The sequence below is a fragment of the Dermacentor variabilis genome, chromosome 2, assembly GCF_050947875.1.
Source record: "Dermacentor variabilis isolate Ectoservices chromosome 2, ASM5094787v1, whole genome shotgun sequence".
NCBI lineage: Eukaryota > Metazoa > Arthropoda > Arachnida > Ixodida > Ixodidae > Dermacentor > Dermacentor variabilis.
This window is the reverse complement of record NC_134569.1, coordinates 172,619,376-172,636,069: the sequence shown is the minus strand read 5'-3', so window position 1 is coordinate 172,636,069 and position 16,694 is coordinate 172,619,376. Positions and strand designations below refer to the sequence as shown.

At 50.9% G+C, this 16,694-nt stretch overlaps 1 protein-coding gene across 1 annotated transcript in view; it reads left to right on the top strand.

Annotated features, from left to right (window-relative positions):
- Positions 1 to 378: 378 nt before the first annotated feature.
- Positions 379 to 16,694, top strand: part of LOC142571072 (lactosylceramide 4-alpha-galactosyltransferase-like) — a 44,024-nt gene continuing 27,708 nt past the window's right edge. The window contains exon 1 of the mRNA XM_075679367.1: positions 379 to 472. Coding sequence (XP_075535482.1) covers positions 400 to 472 — 73 coding nt within the window. The 5' untranslated portion in view covers positions 379 to 399. The remainder of the gene's footprint in view (positions 473 to 16,694) is intronic.

Sequence of the window (16,694 nt, the reverse complement as noted above, 5' to 3'; positions counted from 1 at the left end):
ATATATATATATATATATATATATATATATATATATATATATATATATATATATATATATATATATAATGATTAGCGCGATGGAAATGTCACGAATTGTCGCCTTAGCAGAGTGCAGGAGGTGCCGTCGGTCGGCTCACTTCTCTCATTAATGCATTTAAGGAACATGAGCATGCGCTTGACGTAGCTTATTTGCATCAACACTGCTGTGCAGACGTTTCTGAGCTACATATTGCTGCCATCCTCAAACGCAGTCGGTCTTATTCACCACCAATATCTGCAACATTTGTTCTTACAAAGAAGTCTGCCCTATATGGGTTCTCTAAAGCTTCCGTGCTTTTTAGTGCTCACCGCGATTTCTGCCATCGCAGTGCTCTTTTGGACTTGCAACAAGAAATACATGAGTCACTCACGTGTTCCGTCAACTGAGGCATTTTGGAAGCAACCGACGCAGAGAGCGAAAGGAAACACAGGTATGTTTAGGGCATGTCCTCAGCGCAGGGAGTGCTTCGCAAATGAAGTCCGCGATCGCTCTCAGAGTGTAGTCGAGAAGTCAGCTATTCGACAGACGGAGTGACGTCAAGCGACGAGGTAGTGGGCAGATATGGACAACACTTGTCATTACAGGTGTCGTTTATTTGGATAGTCGGCATAAACACTAAAGAGTAGGAGTTTTATTTGCAAACATCTGTAAGGATATCGACACGTTTACTCTTTTGTTTCTCCACTGGCCTATTTTCCCCGGATAGCAAACATTATACGCTATCACTCAGCGCGAGACGCGCCTGCATCTTTTGAAACATGCGCGAATGTTATCCTTCATTCTACTTGTCGTGTATGTCTTCACCAAACCACGTATTGTCAGATTGTATGCGCGATATGCATTGTGTAGTAGTTTCTGGAAACCACGCGGGCACGAGCGATTACACTAGAGCCTTCGACGTATGATGTATATATAAAAGCCAACGCGTTTGACCCGCTGATCAGCTTTCGAAGATCGCCGACTGTCGTTTTGCTTTGAGCTTGTAGCTCTCGCCGATGCAGCAACGCGGGCACTCTATAGGCGGCGCTCTAAGCCGGCGCCTCAGTGTCGATTGCGAAAGAAGTGAATAACCTTGGGAGACGTGTGCTGGAGGCGCAACAACGGCACACGCAGTGTCATTCTAGAAGCCTGCCACGTTGGTCGCCGCAGCTGCCGCTCGGTTCGCTTCTTTCGCCCGTCTGTCAGAGTAAATGTAGGGATGGCGGCCCAAGAGCTTTGCCTTCGTGCCTACATTTACACTGACGATGGCACGACTTGACGATCCCCATCACGTCCTCTTACATGTGTAAGTTGCTTTTGTGGGTACAGATCGCTGAATTCCTAACATATCCTCGTTACCAGCGATTCATATAATCTCTACTATCGATAAAGGTATCTTGCTGTAGCGTTTGCTTAATTCGTTTAGGCAAGACATTTAAAAGATTTTATAAGCGCTTTTCACGATGTTCCCATAGATGGGCACCGCCATGTTTATTCACGTGTTAACGCTGAAGTTGCTTGCTTCCACCGGCCTCTGCTGCCTTTTTCACCATAGCAGCTTATCACATTGGTGCAGGCGCACCTAGCTGCTGTTAGGCTGTGGCCGAAACTGAGTTGATGAAGAATAAACAAAGCTTTGGCCGTTACTTCAGAGGACACAAAACTGCTGCATATCTCTAATTCATTGCTTATTATGCCTTGTCCAAAGGGTGGAACGCGTGCGACATCCGCAGTGCCTATTAAAAAGGAGTGGAAACTGCATTCCAAAACAGAGTTGTGCATACTTTCCAGAGATAAATAACATTGGTAGCACTGTCTTTGGCGGCTGGTTTCTTTTTATTTATTTTTGTTTTGCTTTGTACATGACAACTTCTTCTAGTCACCTTGAGGCGGATTCGACGTATCTCAAATCAAGGTATTTTTTACCACTTCCAGAAAAAAAATTCACCGACAATTACGGTACTCGCTAATGCGAAATTGGAGCGCAGCTGTAAACGTCTTTTCATTTCTAGATGTATTGGTTGTCGTGGGCAACCTTTCTCGTGTGGCCCATTGCAAACGTAGGCGAGTTTGGCGCGACTGCCTTGCTAATCGGGAGATCGCAAGAGGCAGCGCGTGGGTGACGCGGGGGCGCGATTCACAGCAGCCGCCGCAGACATACCTCCGCTCATTCAGCGCTTTGTTTCTACACATGGTATCGACGGCGTCATCGGTGAACACAGGGCACATGCTGCTCTGGCGCCAGCTCTGGGCCATTGTCGCCGCCGAGCCGGTTATGCAATGCACTACGCTTTACTTGTGATGTCTTCGTCAGACCCTCCTCCTCCGTTTTCCTTCTTGCGCTCTCCGCTATCACCATCTTCCATCACCCGCTGAACTCCGCGTTCCCCCTTTTATTCTTAGCTGTGGTCATTGGCTTGGTTAAATAGAAGATGCAGACTCCGACGCTCGCTGCAGGAATGGGCTCCCAAGAGCAGCGTTATAAAATCACTTGTTTAGGTGACTCGTGAATATCGTATGAACACGAAAATGGCATTAAATGATACCTTGTCATAACGATAATGCCTAGCAAGAGCAAGCAGCTACTGATTAAAAAATACGAGTGTAAGCAGCCGTGAACCGGGTGGAACGTTAGTCTATGTGTCGCTGTCGACCTCTGGAGTGCCACCTCCAACTGCCATCTATCGGCCGCTCTGCGTGCCGTGCCCGAGTGCGATTGAATTTAATGCGCTTGTGACCATTTACCTTAATGTGGGTGGAAGCATCACTCGGTTAGCAGTACATAAGCAAGACATGTTTAGAGTATTGGTAGAAAAATAAACATGGGAGAAATTGATAATAACGAATCCGTAGCAAGCGTAGGAAGTGGTGCAAGGTAGATGGAGATGTTTTTAACAATAGAAAAAAAGACTAAAGAGGCGCATACAAAAATACTGGAATCAAAATAATGTATCGCGTACCTTAATAATTCAAGCAGGCTTGGTGACAAAGTGTCCGATGTTTCCAACCCTTATAAATGCTGTAAACTATTAGAGGTTTTTCTTTTCATGAGCCGTACGCAATGCCTTCTGGCATACCTAGGCACATATCATTCACATGAATTTCACACGCCCTAGATAAAAGTCTCTGCCGAAGGCATTCTCTAAGTGTGCAGCCTTTTTTTTCCAGGGTCAACAAATCGCTTGAGACAATTAGGAGCGAGGTCGCCATTGAGCAACATATTATTTTCTCTAGGCATAGGCTATGCATACCATTGGAAATAATTTTTAGTTGGCTAGCTTCTCTTCGAAAAATAACAAATTTTGTCCTGTGCATGTATTTACATATTTTGTGTCCGTGCATGATGTTCGTCATGTCTTGTCTCGCCATGTCGCGAGACCAGACCGCAGCGTCCCCCATCTCGGTTCAATATCCAGCCAACAACCGGTATCGCAGTCCCGAAATCTTCTCTTGCTTGCCTGGTGAGGACGTTGAAGGCTACGTTTGCCACCGCTCAATGTCAATGGGAATGTCAATAAAGCATCATCACCATCATAATCAATTCTGCTTGAACATAGAATGAAGGAAGAGATCAAGAAAGGTGGCAACCAAGTACATGATAATTGAAAATTTACATAGGCAAGTAGGCTAATAGGCAGCAGCTACGGGAGGTGCTCTGGCACCCATGCCCCCTCCAGAGCTTTCCGTGGGGGTGGGGGATCAGAGGCCAAATCCTGCACTCACCTAAAATGTCCTTACCAGAATTGTGTTGCCGACATCACTTCGGGTTTGTTTTTAGTGACCTGAACCATCTCATTTAATATTTTATTCCGACTAACAGCTTACTTCATCATTGCTGGCGCGAATATCCGCGGCTTTTAATTCATATTCTTGCTTTATTTTCAGAAATCCTGAGAATAGGAGGATGAGCACATTACAACATAAGTGGCGGCTACCCCATCGGAATTTCAACTTCAACATTTTTTTTATTTTCCCTGCGAACATCATGCACGGACACAAAATATATAAATGTATGCACAGGACAAAGTTTATTATTTTTCGAAGAGAAGCTAGCCAACTAAAATTTATTTCCAATGGTATGCATAGCCTATGCCTATAGAAAATAATAGGTTGCTCTATGGTAACATCGCTCCTAATTGCTTGAAGTGATTTGTTGACCCTGGAGGAAAAGGCTGCGCACTTAGAGAATGCCTTCGGCAGAGACTTTTATCAAGGGCGTGTGAAATTCATGTGAATGATATGTGTCTAGGTATGGCTTCTGTTTCCAGAAGGTATTGCCTACGGCTCATGAAAAGAAAAACCTCCAATAATTTACAGCATTTATTAGGGTTGGAAGCATCGGCACTTGCATGAACATGTCGTAATTGTGTATAATTCACTTATTAACCGAAATGAGGCCAAGTCGGATTCATGAGAAATCACAATGAATAGCTGTCATGCGCTGCAGCGTTTATACTCGTACTTACAGTAAAACACAACAAAAATTTAAAAAGAGGCTGCCGTTTCACCGGAAATGGAAAGCAGTATAGTGATAGTTGACTATAAGACAATACCACAAAGGAAGATTACATCACCGAAAGCCGCCAGTCTCTTAGTGATGCGAAGCGACTCCGGTTCTAATTTTAATTGTCTCCTACTGTGAGTACTTGTAAATAGGCGGTCATATCAGTGAAAAACTGTTCGAGGTCACAAAGTTTCTTCAAATGAAAATGGTATTGAAGGTGATATTGTAAGCATTTATGCAGACATCATCTTCATCTGTACAAAGTCATGATCAATCAACGGCTTGTGTTCGTTTTTGCATCGGTGCCATTTTTCCTTCTTAGAATAAAGCGTCGTCTCGACCGTGGTATTTCAAGTGGTGGAGGCGCTTTAAGATCCCTTCGACCTCAATCAACTTTAATATCTCTCCTATAGCTACGTTCGGGACGCCGCTTAGGCCAAGAGGCTGCCATGTCGCGAGACCAGACCGCAGCGTCCACCATCTCGGTTCAAGAGCCAGCCAGCCCACTCCCAGCCCAGCCAACAACCGGTGTCGCAATCCTGAAATATTCTCTGGCTTGCCTGGTGAGGACGTTCAAGACTGGCTCGACAACTTCGATCATGTCAGTGAATACAACTGGAACGAGACATCGAGGTTAAACAACGTTCCATTTTACGTCTCTCAAGTAGCCAAGACATGGGTTCCTGAATCACGAGATAGACTTACGTGATTGGTTGTCTTTCAGGGAGCAGCTACGGCGCATTTTGGCACCCCCACGAATTGCTCGGAATTTGCCAAAAAGAGACTGTCTGTGCGCGTCCACCATTATGGCGAGTCGTATACCTCGTACATTGAGGACATCCTCGCGATTTGCCGCCGTGTCTGCAGTGTCATGCCAGAAAGTGACCGCGTGCGACACCTTCTTAAGGGTATAGATTCTACTGCCTTCAACGCACTTGCTCCTCAATACCCCTCAACGGTGTCGGACGTCGCCTCCGTCTGTCAGCGCCTCGACGCCTTGCAATCAATCCGCTTGCAACCGGACTTTTCCGATAACCCCGTGGCAAACAGTATTGAGCTCCGGTATATCATTCGAGCCATAATTCGCGAGGAATTGCAAGCGCATGACTCGCCCCCTTGCAGCAGCGCTCATGTCCAACCTGCTTCTACTGACCTGCGCGGCATTAAGGAGGAATTGGCCTCCCTGCAGAACGCCCACCATACCAACGCTTCTTCTTGCCCACAACCGGCTTCTTACGCCCAAGTTGCAGCAATGCCAGCCTACCTCCAGCCTACCTCAATGACACCACCTGCGTCTGCTCACGAACACTTGGCACCTTTAGTCAACCGAGCTCCCAACCCGCCCTACTACTCTGCCTGGCGTTCGTCGAGGCCTGTCTGCTATTACTGCGGCTTTCGAGGACATATTTCCCGGTTTTGCCGACGCCGCCAGCAAGAGGAACGTCGTGGTTACGCTGCCTTTGAACGCGATGAGCCACCTTCTCGCGTCTACCGCACTTATGACGATAATCCTCCCGTTCGCCGATCTCCATCGCCGGCCGACTTCTCCAACACCGCACACAACACACGTGCCTCTAGACGCCACTCGCCATCGCCGCCATCGCCGCTCCGACGTTCTGTTTCGCCACTTCAACCTGTCTCCCAACTACATGTCCAGCGGCCGGAAAACTTACCAGTGCAGTTTTTGGAGGGAAAACTGCACCGCCGCGAAGTGTTCCAAGTCCTCCTGAACGTCCTTCGAACATGTTATTCGTGTCTGTGGAGGGTGTGCGTTTGTTAGCTCTGATTGACACGGGAGCTACTATATCTCTTATGCGTGCGGACCTGTGCTCTCGTCTGCGGAAAGTGAAGACGCCTTATATTAGATCATCCTTGCTTGGGCCTAATGGAGCAATCATTCGATCATCAGCCCAATGTACAGCACGCGTATTCATTGATGGTATCCTTCGTCACATTAAGTTCGCGAATTTATTCCCGTGTGCTCATGAAGTAATTTTAGGTTGGGACTTTCTCTCGTCAGCCTCCGCTTTAATCTCTTGCTGTCAACGTGTAGTCCATATGACGAAGACACTTCATTGCAGCGGGAGTGCCGATGAGCCACGACTGCGTTTTCTTACTGCTGCCGATTCTGCACTGCCTCCCGGCCACGAGCAAATCATAAGCCTCTCTTCTACGGACCAATGGCAACGTGTTCATCACTCTTTTCGGCCGCTGTCTTGCCCGTGGGATTGACTTCCCTCCCTGCCTGGTGCGGTTCAAAGAAAGCTCTGCATTAATCATCGCTTTAAACGCAACCACTGAGACAATCATCCTGCCTCAAGGCTCCGCAGTGACCTGTTATGTGGATACTCAACCAGTCTGCCTACTTCCTCTTGCCGCCTTGCAAGCTCTTCCTTAACAGTGCAAATGTGCTTCATGTGCCGTTGCTTCCGTGATAAGTCCTGACCTTACTGCTGCTCAGAGTGAAGCGTTGCTAAAATTGCTCACAAAACATCAGGCCTCCTTTGATACGGATATTTCGTCACTCGAACAGACTTCCGTTGCCTTCCATCGTATCGACACCGATGGCCAGACTATTGTACGTCGTCGTTCCTACCGAGTCTCTTTGGCCGAACGCAATATCATCGACGAGGACATCGCCGATATGCTGAAAAGAAACATCATACGTCCCTCCGCGAGTTTTTGGTCATCACCCATCGTTTTAGTGTAGAACGATGGATCAGTACGATTTTGTGTTGACTACCATGCGCTAAACACGATGACCCGTAAGGATGTATATCCGATGACCCGTATCGCTGACGCTCTTGAGTCCTTGCAAGGCGCGCAATACTTTTCCAGCCTTGAGCTTCACTCCGGCTATTGGTAAATTCCAATGAACGAAGTGGACAAAGAAAACACCGCCTTTTGTACTGCGGATGGTGTTTACGAGTTTAACGTATTGCATTTTGGTCTGTGCAATGCTCCCGCCACATTCGAAAGAATGATCGACACTGTTCTTCGCGGCCTCAAGTGGAAAACTTGTCTAGGTTACCTCGACGACATTGTTTTGATTTCCTCGACTTGTACTGACCATCTCCAACGCTTAGATAGCTCACATGCCTTTCTAATGCAGGACTTCAACTAAACACGAGGAAGTGCCGTTTCCCTAGCACAACGATTAAAGTCCTGGGTCATCTCGTTAGCAAAGACGGCATCCAGCCCGATCCGAACAAAATTTCCGTCGTGCTCAACTTTTCGCGCCCACTTCGTGCAAAAGAGCTGCGCGGCTTCGTTGGACTCGCCTCATACTTTCGACGTTTTATCCGGAATTTCGCCAGCATTGCCTCGCCCGTCCACAAGCTCCTTTCTAGTTCCAGTTCCGTCGATTGGAACGATCAGTGTGAAGCCGCGTTCCAAGAACTCAAGCGCGCACTAACATTCCCACGTGTTCTTTGTCATTTTGATGACAAGGCACCCACATTACTGCATACTGACGCCAGTGGTCAAGAAATTGGTGCCGTACTGCTGCAGCGCGACCACGAATTTTGCAGAAAGGTTGTTGCATATGTAAGCCGCGTTCTCACTTCCGCGGAAAAGAAGTACTCGATAACCGAACAAGAGTGTTTGGCTGTTGTCTGGTGCATTCAGAAAGTTCTTCCACATCTCCACGGTCGACATTTCACGGTTGTAACCGACCACCATGCACTATGTTGGTTGCCGACAATCAAAAACTTGGCTGGACGCCTTGGCCGCTAGATACTCCCATTACAAGCATATGATTTCTATGTCATATACAAGTCCGGAAGGAAGCACCAAGATGCCGATGCTCTTTCACGATGCCCATTACCACCCTCATCGGAGCACATCACATCACCTTGTCAAATTGGCCGCACGCAGGACACATCGTCTAACACCGATTTCTTCCTTGATTCCATACACCGCCCTTCAGCGCTTTCCGCTCACCAGCGCGCCGATTCTTATTGCCATGGTATCATCAGTCGCCTTAGCGGTATTTCATCGCTACCCAATGCCAGGCTACGGAAATAGCTCAAACTATTCAAGTTTGAAGACGGCGTGCTCTACCGGTCCATTTTTCACCCGGAAGGCCATCGATGGTTTCCCGTTCTACCGCGCTCTCTTCACGCTGCAGTTCTGCAGGCCTCACACTATGACCCTACGTCAGGCCACTTGGGCTACCACAAAACATACGAGCGCTTACGCAGCCGATTCCTTTGGCCAGGTCCTTCCACTAGCATAGCTAGATATGTTGCCTCGTGCACGCTTTGCCAACATCGTAAGCGACCTACTACTGCTCCGGTCGGGACGCTACAACCACTTCCTTGCGCAGCAGAACTCTTCTCTGTTGTCGGCATTGACCTTTTCAGACCACTCCCGCCTACTCTAGACGGCCACAAACGGATTGTCACTGCTGTTGACCACTTGACCCGGTACGCTAAAACAGCCTCAATACGTTCAGGAGCTGCCTCAGAAGTATAGTGGCCTTCTTCTTGTAGGCTATCTACTTACGTTACGGGGCGCCTCACGTTCTTTTGAGCGACCGAGGCAGGACATTTCTTTCAAGCACTCATAAGTTCCGCAAGCGTCCAACACTGTGCACAAGACAACGTCTAGCTACCACACTGAAACCAACGGCCTAACAGAGCGATTTTCATCGCACGCTGTGCAACATGCTATCCATGTATATTAACCTGACCATGGTAACTGGGATGCGATTATTCCATTTGTAACATTTGCATACAACACGTCTGTTTAACGGACCACCGGATACTCTCCGTTTTTCTTAGTATACGGCCGCCACTCAACATCATCATTCCACGTTTCTTTCTTCTCTGGCCCCGTCAACGCTTCACCATTCATTTGCTACCAGATTATGTCTCATCTTGCCCAATGTCGTCGTCGCGCACGTATGAACATTGAAGCCAGCCAAGACGATCGCAAACATCGGTACGTTGCCTATCACCGCGTCACTTCCTACCGCCCTGGGGACGATGTGCTCCTATGGACTCCTGCATGAACACCCGGTTTATGTGAGAAAATTGAGTCTCGATATATTGGCCTCAACAAAGTCATAGAGCAGACCTCGCCGGTGAACTACCACGTTACACCTGTTGATGCCACAACTGACCGACGCTGCCGCGGAACAGAGATCGTGCACATCTCCCGCCTGAAACCCTTTTACCTTCGTTCCACCATCAAATGTGTGGCCAGATTGGCCGCTTCGGTCAACGGGGGAAATTACTGTAAGCACTTGTGCAGACTTCATCTTCATCTGTACAAAGTCCTCATCAATCATCGGCTAGTGTTCGTTTTTGCATCGGCGCCATTTTTCCTCCTTGGAATAAAGCGTCGTCTCGACCATGGTATTTCAATATTTTTTTGCTGATGACGGGACCCTGCCTCCACGGTCGCTAGCGTCTGTACCTGCCTTCGCTTCTATTGATTCCGGCGGTTCATTTGATGCCATCGTTTAACCACTGACCGATTTCTGTGCTAAGGCGGACATAGTAGTGCCTAGTAAAACTATGTCCCTGGCCAATAGAACCACATCTATGTTGGCACTGAAGCGCTATGTCGTTCCCATACAACTTTCGAAACACATGAAGCTCGCTGCCTTCGAAGAAATCACGCACAGTTCTGTTGCGGGCGTCACCGACGAGACCGATCACCCAAACTAACAAAATATATGCCGGCTTGAACTAAAAATTTGGCACATATGTTACTGTTCACGTGAACGTGACGTCTTAGTACAAGTGACATCCCGACAAACTTCAGTGCTTGACTTCTGGCAAGGTGAAAACCGCACCACTCTTCCATCTTTGCTCACTCGCCATCGGATTGACAACTGTACAGCTTACCCTATCCAGCTGCAGCCTTATGGGCTGTCTTCATCGGAACGGAAGATTATTGCTGAGCAAGTGCATAAGATTTCAAAGAAAAAGGTCATGCAAGAGCCCTCGAGCCCGTGGGTAGCACCGGTTATCTTGGCGAAGAAAGGTATAGGTGCCCTTCCACTCTGTCAAGATGGATGACCACCAAAGCTGTGTATGCGGGCCCCTCAACGCCAACTTCACCTTCGCCGCGGGTCGGGCTGGTATTTCACTATCTCCAGGATCGGCCTACGTATGCGGAGAGCTCAACGGCTGCTTCATCTCCACCACCGGTCGGGCAGGTATTGCACTATCTTCGGGATCGGCCTACGTATGGGTAGTGCTTAACGCCTGCTGCACCTGCCCCGCGGGTCGGCCCGTTAAGGCACTATATTCGCGATCGGCCTACGTATGGAGAATGTCTAACGCCTGCTTCACCTCCGCCGTGGCTCGGCCTGGCATTGCACTCTCTTCGGGGTCGGCCCGCGTATGTGGAGTGCTTAACGCTTGCTTCATCTACGCCGTGTGTCGGCCCGGAATTGCACTAACTTCGGTATCGGTCCACGATGAGGAGTGCTTAACGCTTGCTTTACCCCAACCGCGTGTCTGCCCGGCATAGTACAATCTTCGGGATCAATCCACGTACGGGAAGTGCTTAACGTCTCTTTCACCTCCGCCGAGCGTAGGGCCGGTATTGCACTAACTTCGGGATCAGGCCACGTACGGGGAATGCTTAACGCCTCTTCACCTGCGCCGCGGGACGGGGTGGTATCGCACTGTCTTCGGAATCTGCCTACGTATGGGGACTGCTTAACGCCTGCTTCACCTCCACCGCGGCACGGCCCGGCCATGCACTATCTTCGGCATCGGTCCACGTACTGGGAGTGCTCAACGGCTGCTTCACCTCCGCCGTGCGTAGGGCCGGTATTGAACAATCTTCGGGATCGGCCTACGTATCAGGAGTGCTTAACGCTTGCTTCACCTCCGCCGCTTGTTGGCACGGCATTGCACTAACTTCGGGATCAGTCCACGTACGGGCAGTGCTTAACGTCTGCGTCATCTCCGCCGCGCATAGGGCCGGTATTGCACCACCTTTGAGATCGGGCCACGTATGGGGAGTGCTTAACGCCTACTTCAACTCCGCCGTGGGTCGTCCCGGCATCACGCCATTTTCGGGATCGGCGCACGTATGTGGTGTGCTTAACGTTATCTTCAACTCCGCCGCGTGTCGGCCCGGCGTTGCACCATCTTCGGGATTGGTGCAGTTACGGGGAGTGCTTAAAGCTTGCTTCACCTCCGCCTCCTGTCGGCCCGGTATTTCACTATCTTCGGTATCGGCCCACGTATGGGGAGTGCTTAACGCCTACTTCTCCGCCGTGGGTCAGCCCTGTATTGCACTTGCTGCATGATAGGCCCACGTATGGGCAGTGCTTAATGCTTGCTTTACCTCCGCCGCTGGTGAGCCCGATATGGCACTATCTTCGGGGTCGGCCCACGTACGGGGGCGCTTAACGCTTGCTTCTGCTCCACCGAGTGTCGCCCCGGCATCGCACAAGCTTCGGGATCGGTCCACGTACGGGGAATCCTTAACGTCGGCTTCACTTCCACCGCGTGTCGGCCAGGCATTGTACTATCTTCTGGATCAGTCTACGTATTGGATCGTCTCAAGTATGGGGAGTGTTTTTGCTTACCACGCCAATAGCGACGCGAAAATTTCCTTGGACGGTAAAGGTATACTGCTTCGTTGTAAAAAAAAAAGATGGCTCTTGGAGGTGTTGGATTGATTACAGGCAGCTAAACGTGCTCGCAAAGAAAGGCGTGTGCCTACTCGCACAAATTGATGACGTTCTAGACCGCCTGCATTCTGTCCGCTTCTTTTTGTCATTCCATGTAAGCTCAGTGGCGCGATCGGATACCTTTGTTCGATACGCATTCTGTTCGGTTGCTGCAACGTCACAAAGTGGCTGATGGAAAATTTGTGAGAAAGGGGCGGAGAGATCAGGCAGTCGGCAAGTGGTGGTGGCTGTACAAACTTTATTTAGTGAAGGCCAAAGATGAAAATAAAAAATATATCATGTGCCGTTTCGTGAGTGGCCGTCAGGCTGCCGGTCTTGGCCTCCAGATCATGTCTGGGGGCGACTTCCGCTGCCCAGATTGTTAGCCGTAGCTGGACATCCGGCTCCGAGCTGGCCAAAGCTGCCTCCCACATCTGCAGACTAGACACATCCCAAGAGGCAGGGGCAGATTGTTTCAGACATGAATGGAGAATATGAGCAAAGTCTGCTTGTGGGTATCTGGAGAGCGTGTATTCGGGTTAGAATGTACCGGGCTGAATAAAGGCAACTCGGGCATGAGAGCGGAAAGTTTGGACCTGTAAATGGCGCCACATGCTCTGTTGGAGCTTAGACAGGAATGCCTGCGGGGAGAGAGGGACAGGCGATAGTTGCGGTATGAAGAGCGATGTCATGGAAGGTGACGGTGGAGTCACGCGTGTCTATCGTGGAGTGGAGGGCGCCAGCTCGGTCTGTCATCTCGCGAGCGATGGAATTTTCTGCCTCGTTGCCAGGGTACCCCGCGTGAGCCGGAACCCAGAGGAGTTGGATACAACGAGAAGGGTGAGGGGAATGCTCCAGGATGCTGAGCGCACAGGAAGAGATGCGACCCTTCGCAAAGTTGTGGTGTGGAGCTTTGGAGTTCCTGAATATGAAACAGGCCGGGGTAGCGGCAGTGGCGAGCGCCATAGCTCCTTCTTCTGCGGTAGTGAAGTTGGGGGCTAGTACAGTAGCAACTTTGAGAGGAGAAAGTGTATGGGAAGTGGTGGCAAGGGCATAATTTGGGTGGAAATTGTATGGCGCCGCACTGGCATACACAGCGTTGAACTGTGTGACGTACTGGTGCCAGAGGGTGGAGGCGCGGGCAGAGGGGCGTGCGGCGTGGATCTCAGGGTGCATGTCCTTGGGAAGAGGGTAGACAGTGAGCATGGCAGATACAGAGGAGGGTAGAGGGTGGGTCACACAGGCAGCGGACGCAGGCATCAGACGGAGGGAAGAGAGAAAAGCTCTGCCAGAGGGGTGCGAGAAGTTGTGCCATGCGGTGGGCCCCCACAAGCTCTGAAAGCTCTGAGTGTTGTGAACGCCCTTCGCCAGCAGACGAGAACTGAGCCTTCCTCGCCTTCCTCGCCGCAAAAGAGAAAGATATATGGGAGGGAGTAGACTAAGCAGCGGAGGACGAAGGCCTGGATAAGACGACGGATGTCGTACTCGCGCATGCCTTGGTGCCGGTTAGCGACATGTCGAATAAATCGGACCGTCTGGTGGACGGTGGTAGGCGGGAAAGGACAGCAGTCTGTTGCCTTTGGATTGGAGGAGAATACCAAAATTGGGAGGCAGGAGACAGAAGGGACGGGGTGCGCGTCAATAATGACGCTAAGTTTGAGGGACAAGAAGGGGGCCGTGCCTTGAGCCGCGAGAAGCACAAGCTCCTACTTTGATGCGGAGCAGGGCAGCCCGGCTGCGCGAGCATGACCGGCGACAACGTGCGCGCCCTCCTGGAGGACGGCCTCCTTCTTTCCAATATTTCTGGTGGTCACTCAGAGGATGATATCATCGGCATAGAAAGCATGGGACAGGTTAGGAATGGTAGTGAGAGCGCGTGCCATGGGAAAAAGGGTGGCGTTGAAGAAAAGGGTCGAGAGGACGGAAGCCTGGGGGTGCCCTGATTTCCAAGAGTGAAATTTGGAGAAGAGAAAGGGCCGAATGACAGCTTAGGCTTGCGCCAGGATATGAAATCCGTGATATAACCATGGATACGATGACACGTTAAGGGTGGAAAGAGCGTCTAGGATGGCGCAATGGAGGACGTTGTCAAAGGCTCTCGTCAGGTCCACTGCCAAGGCCGCACGAGTGCACTTGGCGTGAAAAGAGTAAAGAACCTCTTAGGAGAGCTGGAGCATTAGGTCATGGCTAGAAAGGGAAGCGCGAAAGCCGAACATCAGTTCAGGGAAAAGGTTGTTGTCTACAAAGTTCTGCAAGCGATCGAGAACAACGTGCTCCATGAGGTTGCCGAGGCAAGAGGTGAGGGAAATGGGGTGGAGATTTTGGATGTCTATTTGTTTTCCAGGTTTGGGGATGAAAGTTACCATGGCGTGGGCCCACTGGGAAGACAGTGTGCTTTCATGCCAATGTTTGTTAAAGATGTCAGTGATGGCCTCGAGCGATGGGGTGTCCAGATTACGGAGGACCTTGTTAGAGATTTGGTGGGCCCCTGACGTGCAGGTGGTGCGGAGCTTATGCAGCGCGGCGTGAATATCTCCTCCATCTCCGGAGTGGGGACAGGCTTGTTGGAGGAGCGCCTCTTATGTGGAGGGCTGTGGCAGGAGGAGGCGGCACGACAAGACGGGGCCGAAGAGGAGGCGGACATAAGGGGGGGGGGGGCAGTGGTGGCGTGGGTGGGCGAGCGGTGGGTTGTATGGCTTGGTGAGGAGAAGAGGCCAAGGAGTGAGGGCGTGCGCGCAGCACCCGCAGCTGTTCCTTCAGTTAGGCAATCTCCTTGCTCTGGGCTGCGATTTGAGCTTTGAACTCTTCTTTTTCGTGGTCGGGGGTGGGAGCCTGTGATCCCCAGCTCAAGTGGGAAGCTGTCGATGGGGTGTCTTACCGCGGTAGCGGTGGAAATTAGACGGAGCGGCGGCAGGGGCTGCGGTACCGGCCTCATCGCGAGCTGGACCATTGACGGCGGTGGGATGAGCGGGAGCCCTTGGCGGATGGTGTTGACTACACTGAGTTGGGTAGCGTTGACTTGGGACTGGATGTGAGTGGGAGCGACCTCCCCGGCTGGAAGCAGAACTATCACGGGCGGGACCCCGTGACATGTGTGCTGCTGCACAAGATGCATTTAGGAATGCAGTCAGCGCGGTTCCGTGCCACGTGAACAGTTCCACAGCGTGGCAAGCGTCCGGGCCTGGGCTTGGTACATAAATCGGAGCGGTGACCCCGACTCGAACAATTGACACGAGCTTCAGCCTTGGCGCGGAAGGGGTGGCAGATGAACAGGCTGTAGTTGAACACCACGGTACAAGGAACTTCTTTCGTGCCGACAAAGGTGATCAAGATGGAGCGGGTGCGACCCATCTGCCTTGAGTCGGCGATGGCGTAAGTGCTGCTGGGACTCATAGCCTGCAGGTCCTTGATGACCGCCTCTTCGTTTTGATTGTCCACGGTGTTGTAGATTACGCCGTGGAGGGCTTTGTCCGGTGCGGCCACATAAGCGCGCAGTCGGCACAGCTGGCTGGAGCGATGTAACGCAGAGGTATGCACATACTGCCGAGTGCGTTGCTCCCAGGGCGTACTGACGGTGAAAGAGTTATATGGTTTTATTCGTACGCGGTCCTCCGTAAGGGCGGCGGCGTACCAAGCGCTGGCGCTGGAACAGAGTGAGGCAAGGAGGGCCCAATTGGTGGCTGTGCGGAGGTCGAGGCCACCCCCGGATGGAGGACGATCTTGTACCTTCCGCTGGGAGTCGAGGCAGCGGGACGTGGCGGCGTAGGCGGTGAGTCTTCAGCGATGACGGGGGTGCCATGGCGGGCTTGAGGTGGGTGTTCGTGGCTGAAACGGCTTTTTTTGGATAGGCCGCACGATGGGCTTGGAGCATTTGGAACTACCGGAGGTCGTTATCAAATTCTTGTCTGGAAATGGGTGTACCCTCGACAATACATTTCATAAAGGCGGCTTCGAAGCAACGGGAGCAAGTGGCGGCGCAGCGGAGGGCGGTGAGACGCTAGGTGTAGCTAAGCACTGCGGGCGAGGTTGCGTTGCACCGAGCGTTGGGCTTGGCTTGGAGGCCCCGTGGCTGGTCAAAGATGAGGTCCTGGTGAAGTGGTGGTCGGCGGGTCCGGGCAAATGAGGTGTCAGGAAGGTCCTAACCCTTTTGCGTGCTCGGTAGCATAAACTGGAGGATATACCGAGCGAGATGCGAAAGCCAGGAGCAGAAATCACGGAGCCCATACGAGGCACGTGCGAAGAACGCCGGGCGTCACGGCGGTTTTCTTGGCAAGCGCTGAACTCCCCGAAAATTTATTTCTCTCGTTTGTCTTCTGCTTGCAGACAGTATACCACAAAACGAAATGTTTCTCGTCTTCGAATGAATGAAATATTTTTCTAAAAAATGTATCTATTTAGCATAAACGCGTTTTCAAATAAGAATACGCGTGACTAATACAATTTACAACTATTATTTTATCAGCATCGTCCCTTGCGCAGGACCGAAGAAATAAAGAAACGACGGGAACGGTGGTGCGATTTTCAGGA